The 8,966-nt window shown below is 53.7% G+C and overlaps 1 protein-coding gene across 1 annotated transcript in view; it reads right to left on the reverse strand.

Moving 5' to 3' along the window:
• The window catches only part of ARHGAP44 (Rho GTPase activating protein 44), a 111,450-nt gene that overhangs the window by 9,788 nt on the left and 92,696 nt on the right, over window positions 1-8,966 (reverse strand). The window contains exons 16-17 of the mRNA XM_013008221.3: window positions 3,567-3,584; window positions 2,583-2,807 (exon numbers count right to left, since the gene is read on the reverse strand). Of these exons, the coding sequence (XP_012863675.2) occupies window positions 2,583-2,807; window positions 3,567-3,584 (243 nt within the window). The remainder of the gene's footprint in view (window positions 1-2,582; window positions 2,808-3,566; window positions 3,585-8,966) is intronic.

Below are 8,966 nucleotides of genomic sequence, written 5' to 3' on the forward strand. Positions count from 1 at the left end.
GCTCCAGGGCACAGTAGCTCTTTGTTCTGCCCCACACACACCCCAAGGTGCACTGTCCCCACCACAGAAACAGTAGTTCCCTACTTAGCCTCGCTCCTCTCTCCAGCACAGGTGCAGTGGACCCAGCAGGGAGAGGGGGTGCACGCTGGTTATTAGGAACACTGACAGGGGGTGGAGCGGGCACAGTTAGGGTGCAGTTGTGGGCAGATCAACTGTGGGGACATGTGACTCGGTGTGCTGCGGTGCGCAAGGGTGGGAAGCAGGGTTTAGGGTGAGTGCTAATGCCAAGCGGTCTAAGTGCAGAGGCCCAGGCCTGCAGGGGAAGGAGCTGCTGTCCAATCCTGGGCTGGGAAGGTGGGGATGTGCTGGAAGTAGTGGGAGGGCCTGCCATCTGGCAACGGGAGGAAACATCAGTGCTGCAAACGTCCAGAAACAGAACAGTGGCACCCCGTTGGTACTGGCAGGAGCCCGTGTGGGGAGAGAGATGGATAAAAAACCTGACACCCAAAGAAAAGCATCCGAACCACTTAGCCCGGGAGACGGGGCAAGGTGCCAGGGCTGCAGAGTTGCTAGCAACCGAACGCAGCTGAGCCGACCAGTGGCACGGCTGCTCATGAGGGGCTCAGGCAGTGGGCAGGCCACATGGTCAGAAGCTTCCTAGAAGCCTCTCAGAGCCCAGAGGGAGCCTGTCTCTGAGGGTCAGCCATGAGTGAGATGGGGACTCACGGGACGCTGGTGTCCTACAAGGGACCTGACCCTGCATGTCCTCCTGGACCACTTCTGCCTGGCCAGGACATGGGTCACCCAGTGTGGTGACTCACAGGGTCACCCCTTGGTGGGTGGGCCCAGAGAGAAAGCACCTGCACTCTGAGTAGGCAGAGTGGCCTGGTCCCTGTGCAGCCTCTGGGGCTCCTCCCCTTTCTCACTGGCCAAGGTAGATGGCCATTTTCTTGGCTCAATGGTGGGCACCACCATTCGCCTGAACACATGACTGGCAGGTGATCGGGAGGGCATGATGAGCTATCTCACTGGGTGATGCATGCCAACCATCCTAATGGCATCAAAGTCTTAAAGGTTGGTCCCTCCCCACCACCTACAGTGTGCATCCCCCTCCCCTTCCCCTGGCCAGGACCCTTGGGGTAAGGTGACCAGATGTCCTGCTTTTGGCAGGATAGTCCCGATTTTTAACAATTTTTTCCCACGTCCCGCGGCATTTTAAAAAAGACCCGATTTTTGGAAAGAATGTACGACAAGCTAGAGTATACGGTTTTTGGCTGCCATGTGGCTATTTCGCCAGGATATGAGTTTTATCAATGGTGTCCCACTTTACCAATGTTAAAATCTGGTCACCTTACCTTGGGGTCATTTTAGTGTCACTCCCTCGACAGGATGCCACTCTTCTACCGTTCCTCCCCTCTCTTGCTGACCTGCAAGGACTCCCCTCATCCTGAGGTGGCGCCATCAGGGATCCACCAAGCGTATCTAGTGCCAACCCCACCGCCAACTTATCTAGTGCCACCCCCAACCCCAACTCGATTGCCCTCTTTCCCGATCTCACAGGGAGCCTCTCTTCTGTTCACTAGAACAAGTCTGCTACTTGGGCATTCAGGGGTGAGGTAGGTGTTAGTGTGTATGGAGGAAAAGACGGGGTAGGAGGGTCAACTTTGCCGTCACTGGAATCCCCCAGCAATGAATCCAGAGCTGTGTCTGATTAGAAGCAGCTCTCCTCGTTCCCTAAATCTAAGAAAACGCCCTAGTTATTTGAGAATCAAAACAAAAACCAACCCACTGCCATTTGGACTCAGAGCGGCCCTACAGGACAGGGTAGAACTGCCTCTGCGGGTGTCCCCAGCGGTAGCTCTCTCCCCACGGAGCAGCTGGTGGTTTCAAACTGCCGACCTTGCACTTGTGGCCCAACAGATAAGCACACCACCACCAGGGCTCCAAAAAACCCCAAAAGGCATTTCATTGTGCCATCCCCTTCCAGAACCTCCCTTTGCCCACACACCTTTCTAGGCAGAGCCGAGCACTTGGATCCCAGGGAGAACTGCTGAGCCCGCCTCTGGTTCCCGTGGCCCGAGGGTCTGAAGGGAAGCCATCCTGCCCGTTCATCTTTGAAGGGAGGGCCACTGAACTCAGGTGAACGGATGTGGTCCTTGCTTCCCACCCACCCCCCTCCCGTGCAGCGCACTGTAAAGCTCACCCATGTGACCATGTTGCCACCTCTCCTGACCTGCGCCCACACTGACTGGTCCAATCTGAGCTCAAGGGTGGAAAGGAGAAATACTGAACTTCACAATTTCAAAAGAGGGAGAGTGAGCAGCAGCGTCGGGAATAATGGAAAGGGAGCTGGCCGGCCTGCACCATGGGCCCGTTCACTGCTGGGGAGTGTCATTCTCAGAGCCTGGGCTCTGACAAGTCGAAGCCGGTACAGGTGGGTGCAGAAAGCTGCATAGGAATGCTCAGAATCTGGGGGAAGGATCAAGTCCCGGAGCCCCGGCAAGAGCAGGTGCAACACACCCAAGCACCCCTGAGGCGCAATCCAGCTCCCCTGCGGCCCCCAGGGAGGCAGCCCCGCTTACCTGGTGTGCTCAGCGCCGGCCTGGAGGCCCATGCTACACGGCGAAAGCGAGGGAGCGGCCGGGCTGTCTGAAGGAGGCTGCTCAGAAAGGGGCGATGGAGGCGGTGGAGCAAGCTCAGCGGGTGGAGCGGGAGGCTGCATGGAGGGCGGGGCACAGGACGCCATCCTGCCGACTGAGGAGCCTCTTCGGGCCACCCAAGATGTGTCCATGACCCTCACGCCCATGCTGGTGAGGGACACAAAGACGCGTACTTAGCCACGTGCCCAGGTGCTGGCCTCCCTCCCGCCACCCAGCAGAACCCCTCAAGCACGGCTTGTGGGGAGCAGAGCAGCACAGCAGCAGCGAACCCCGGGAGCCCGGGAAAGCGATCATTCCACACTGCACACTGTGGTGGGGCCCCAGGGGCGCCTTCCCAAGCGTCTGGGCTGCTGGGGGCCAGTGGACGCACAGCCCCCGGCAAGCAGGCAGCAGAGGCGGTGGTGCCAGTGGCAATGGCAGAGCGAGCCTCCCACAGCTCGGCTTCATCCAACCCTGCAAAAAGCCAGCTGGCCGGAGGGTCACAACCAGCCAAGCTCCTCACATGTAGACCTCACATTTCCTTGGAGCAGAGTGGGGGGGCCAGCAGTACCCACCCCGCCGCCCAAGGGCTGAAGTGAGTGGGGCAGGGGCAGCGGCAGCATCACGCTAGAACACTGGAGGGATCCAGGCTGGGGAGCCATGTGAGCATGCTTCTTGTTTTCAATTTGAGGTTTAGAGCAAAAGTCAAGATTCCTGCTTGCCCCAGCTCCACCACTGGCAATACCTAAGCCAAGTCACACCCTCCACAGGCCACACTCCTGTTTTAATGCTAGGGACATGGCCAGCCTCAAATCAGGTCACCACGCAACCAACCATGGCACATCCCCCTCTCGCCGAGTCACTGCGCTAGAACTAGTTTGCTTCCAGAGGCTGAACATGGCCTTGTAGCTACCAGAGATACCATACCTTTGGATTTTCCTAAGGCTGCAGGGACAGAAACATACAGATATTAGTGTCAAAACAACTGTGCCCGCCCTTGGACATCAAGGCTGTCTTTCGGCAAGGAGTCTCTTTGCAAGGGCAAGGGCTTGGGATGGTTTTTACAATGCCGTGAGCTACCTTCAGTTCAATTTAGCTGGTCTCTAGCTAAAGCGACTCTTCTCCTTGCATGGGAAACGGGGCTGTCCTACCAAGTGCATGTGTATCAAGGGAGCCTGGGAAGACTTGCTCCTGGGGGCGTGTGAGGGGCGAGTGAGATGAAAGAGAATAAAATCCACAGAAGTAACCGTCTGCTCATTTCTAAAGTATTTGAACTTAGAAGGTGGTTAGTTCTTTCCACTCTGGGCTAGCTGCCAACGTAAGGAAGTCACTGGTGCTTCCAAAGGGCCCAGAGCCTGCGTTGACAAGGGAGGAGGTAGCATTGCCAGTGTTGAGACACAAGCGTTCGTGCGGGGAGCCAAAAACAGACCCTCCAGCATTGGTCTATGCTGTGGATACACACAACGGCCATTAGGAGGTGGTCACTTTGGACCTTGCCCTACCAAAGGGTCACCCACACTGGTTGGAGGCCCACAGCTGTTGCACCATGAAATCCTGCCTAACTCCCGGTGGCATTCGTCTTGTAGGGCTGCAGCAAGATCCGGAGCGTGGTTCAAGCTGGGAGGTTCATTGCAACAGGCCTTTGAAGGCAGTGGGGTTGGGGATGTCCCGAGACAGGGGCACAGTGGAGGAGCAGGTGCTAAAAGCCGAGCACACAGTGGGATGGAGAGGGCGCCCTCCTGAGGTCCTTCACAGCTAGCGCTGGAGTTGCTATTTCTCCTCTCCTTTGGAAGGCTCTGAGGACATACTTTTTTTCCTCTTCAGGACCCACTAGCTTTAAAGTCATCTTGGGTTTGAGAACCCTCCAGCAATATATTATCACCTACAACAGACCATGGGAATGACGGGTCGAGGTAGAATCCTCTCCTTCCAGGGGGGAGAGCTAGGTTCCCGTCCCCAGCTCACGCACAGTCATCCTCGGCTGTCAGGAGGGGTTTGCATGTTGCTACGAGGCTTAACAGAGAAGAGGAGAACCCTGGCAGTCACGGTCTGAGAGTTAGCCCGTGGCAATGATATGGATCACATGGAACCCGGCACTTCCCACCTAGTGCTGAGAGAGAAGCCACCACAATGGATTGCAACACTCCCACGGTCAGGAAGACGCGGCTGGACTAGTCAGTGTGTGGTTCTCTGGAAGAGGGGTCATGCCGTGGGTTCGGGCCAACTTGATAGGAACTAACGACAGCAAACTGAGACACGGATGAATGACCCAACACGCACTATCCTCTGGGAGGGTCACGGTCGCGCCACACGCCGTTTCCTCCGTTTCTCTGGACATAGATGCTCTCCTAAATAAGTAGCAGAAGCAGCTTGGCTCCAGTCCGTCAGGCCCAAGCCCTCTAGGACGATTGGAGCTTAGTCCCAGCAATCACGATGTGTAAGCCCTACCAAGGAAACCGAGGGCAACTGGGGACAAGGACAGACCCTCTCAAACCTGCATTTGGTCGCTCTGATCCCGAAATATGAGTGAAAATTCCCACCGGTACCCAGAGGGCATTCTGAGAAGGAAGCGTATCGTATCGTATCGTATCGCATCGTATCGCTTGTCGGGCTCTGGAATAACATTCTGGCACCATCAAGCCACAACATAGTCCCTTTCAGCGTTTTGTGTGCGCTGGAGGGTCTAAAGAGGTCTTTTCTCAATAGTTTCTTAAGGCACTAGATGTGCCTGTCTCAAGGTGGTAGGTTTTACAGTCTACAAAACTTGGGAAATGACGCACACTGCAACCACCCCTGACAAAGCCTCAAAGAAGTCATACAAGAAAGTCGTTTCTATTGGTGAGTCTTGTACTTCTTGAATGCATTACACCCCAGATCCCTGCCGCCCACCACCACTCCCAGCCATGATACAGTGCATAACCGGTGTGACCGGAACTGCACAGCGTGCCCGCAAGCAGCTCAGGCATCATGAGTGTCTTCTCAATCACATCTGCCTAACCCAAACATGGCCCCCTGAGATGAAGGTCCAAATGGGTGGAACAAGATGTGATTCAAAGACGCTCTGAAGCCAGGCAGAGAATGAACTGCACCCTAGACGGAGCTCCAGGGAAGTCTCCAGTCCTGGCATAAAATTCCTCGTGGGAGGTTTGGGCTACTGACAATCACCTCTGGCAGAGGACCTCAGAGGGTCAGGCTGCTGTGGAGCCACTGCAGTGGCTGCCGGTGGGCCAGGTTTCAGGTATGGAAAGAGGAGCTGCACCTGGGATGTTCAGAGCAGAGTCAAAATCTCCATGGCCAGTGATCCGGCCAGGCCCCAGGGCCGTCTGTGGGGCTTTGCAAGCCTGGAAGAACTCCCAGCTTCTAGAGCGAAGAGAGGGACGCTAGAGCAGACACTCAGACTAGCAGGCCAAGTGTACAAATCAAGAGTGAACAAGCCAGGATGAAGCAAATGGAATTCAAGGCAAGAGGAACAGGGTGGTGGTAATAGGAGAGAGGCCTTTCTGATGTCTGGGAACAAAAGCAGAAAGGACTAGAAGGGGGAACGGCAGTAGCCTCAGCAGGAGAGAAATGGGATGCTGGGCAAGAGACTGGATCGTGACTGCCATTTACTCTTTCTTCCGGGCCTCCCCAATGGCTCTCTCCACAATCTCTACATGGCTTGTCTAACCCTGACTGAGGGAGAGCCTGTGGGAGCACCTGAGAAATGCTTAGGGCCCATGACTCCCTTCTGGTCATGGGGCCGGTGATTGAACATTATCTTGGCCAACTATTTGAAGGTAATAGGTCTTACATTAAAAAAACAAAAAAACCCAAACTCAAAAAACAACAACCACTATTTCCGTCACTGTCAGAAAAAATTGAAAGGGTTTGCAAATGATGATCCAAAGAACCAATGTCACTGTTATATGCAACAGAGGTCAATGGAGACAGAAAGCTGGCTCTGTGAGAACCAACCGCACTCAGAGTGCAACGGCGAAGTGGCGCTCAGAGGAGGACAGAGAGCTCCGTGTGATTTAGTCAATATTTTGTTGCTCGGAGTGTTGGCAGAATTAGGACAATCTATGTTCAAAGCCTAAAGTAGGACAGTTTGGATAAACTTTTCAAAATGTGCCACTGTCAAATTCTTTAGTCAGAATTAGTCTGTGGTTTAGATGGTTCTCAATCCGAAAAGCCCATTCGAATTACCTGGGTAACCTTTAGAAATTACTTCTGCTGAATCCCAGCAAAATCAGATTAGAGGGTATGGGTGATACAGGACATCAGTGCTTATCCATTTGTTTTACAGTTTGTTATGGTTGGTTTTGTTGTAGTACAACCACACACCCCAAAACGTAATAACCAATTTTCTTGGTCAAGAATCCACAATTCAGTAGAGCTTGGCTAAGATGGCTTTGTCTACTCTGTAGTGTGTCTCGAGATGAAAACTCATTCACAAAGCTGGTAAGCAGCTGGTCGTAGCAATGCACTAGGTGCTGAGCTCAAGCGCCTCCATTCCTCTCCCAAGAATTAGTGAGTGGTTACGGTGGCTGGGTCCTAAGACCGAACGTTCCCAGCAGCCAAGGCATACTGTAGAATGACTCTTCACTGACCGCAGATGTTCTAGAAGAGCATATGCTGTGAGTCAAGAAAGTCACCAAGACCAATATGGAGTCAGATCCCAGCCTTTGAAAAGGGAGCAGCCAAGGACTTCCTGTCATTATTAACACAAAGCTCTTGGTGAGCAGCCAAGCCGGAGACCCACTGCCACCGTGGTGACTGTATTAGTTTCTTGTGGCTGCAATAATGAATTATCATAGCCTAGGTCGCCTGAGACAAAGGGAATCTATAAACCAATTTGTGCTCACGCACTGGAAGCTAGAAGTCCAAACTCAAGATCACTAGGCCAAACTCAGGTACCCTGGTGGTGTAGTGGGTCACTCATTAGGCTGACCGCAAGGCCAGTGCTCTGGAACCACCACCAGCTGCCCCACAGGAAGAAGACGGCTGTCCACGCCCACCCTTACAGAGGGAGATCTCAGGACCCAGCGGAGCAGCTCTGCTCTGACCTCTGGGTCATGAGGAGTCCAAATCCACTCGATGGCATGCAGGTTCTTTTGCAGTTCACAATCAGGGCATCGACAGGTGTGTGCTCCCTTTGGACGATCTAGGGCAGCGGTTCTCAACCTATGGGTCACGACCCCTTTGGGGGTCGAATGACCCTTTCACTGGGGTCGCCCGATCCATCACAGAAGCAAAATTGAAGTTATGAAGTAGCAACAAAAATAATGTGATGGTTGGGGGGTCACCACCACCTAAGGAACTGTATGAAAAGGTCGCGGCATCAGGAAGGTTGGGAACCACTGATCTAGGGGATACCTGTTCCTTGCCTCTTCCAGCTGCTGGTCACTGCCGGCACTCCTGACCTGGTGGCCTTACCTTCACATTTCTCCGTGTCCTATTATCCCATTGCTTTCTCAGTGTCCCACCTCCCTGTGCTTCCCTCAAATAAGGGTACATGTGACCACAATTCAGGTTCTTCCGGATCTTCCAGGACAACCTGACCGCAAGCACCTGAATTTAATCATATTTACAAATCTGCGCTTTGAACTGGTTCATTCATGGTTGACACAGAGAGTCAGAGCAGACCCAACTTTACAAAATGAGAATGGACTAGAATGGTAACTGCAACGGGACACATCATGGGCCCAAGTCCAGGAATGAGAGACTCAGAAGAGGCACAGTGAGCCCTTTCAAGAGCCTGATGTAGGAGACTGGATGGTGGCCAACACTGTTGAGAATGAGAGACATTGGAAGCTGGGCCCTTGTGACCATCATTGAGCTGAGCATTGTCGTCTCCAACCCTACCAGACAAGAGATTTGGTAGCGACTCATCACATATGCTGCCCTAGTTCTCCCGAGAGGGAGTTGACGGCCTAGCAGGGTGTTGACCCATCACGTTGCCCCTCCTGCTTTGGTTCTGGGACACGCACATTTTACAAACGTGGGTCCCTAGAGTCTTGCTTTGTTGGTCATGGCTGAACTGGGAAGAACTGGGGTGAAGCCCTACTGCAAAGACCCTTTCCTGATTAAGGTCATGTTTACAGGTTCTGGCCGTTAGGATGTGACCTCCTTGAAGAGAAGCTTTTTCTGCCTGTCACAATGATAAGATGTGTATGTGAGCTCCAGAATCTGACCACAGCTTCCTCTGCGGTCACGGAACCTGGGAGGCATCAGGACCACCCAGAGGGGCTCACGGAATAGACAGCCAGCAGCCCAGGAGGTGCCACTAGGGCATGATCAAGGGTAATGTAACAAAGAGGAATAACTGAAACCCTGATAGAGACTGAG

The sequence above is a fragment of the Echinops telfairi genome, unplaced genomic scaffold (assembly GCF_000313985.2).
Source record: "Echinops telfairi isolate 266 unplaced genomic scaffold, ASM31398v2 ScPeMD7_2010;HRSCAF=2546, whole genome shotgun sequence".
Lineage (NCBI taxonomy): Eukaryota > Metazoa > Chordata > Mammalia > Afrosoricida > Tenrecidae > Echinops > Echinops telfairi.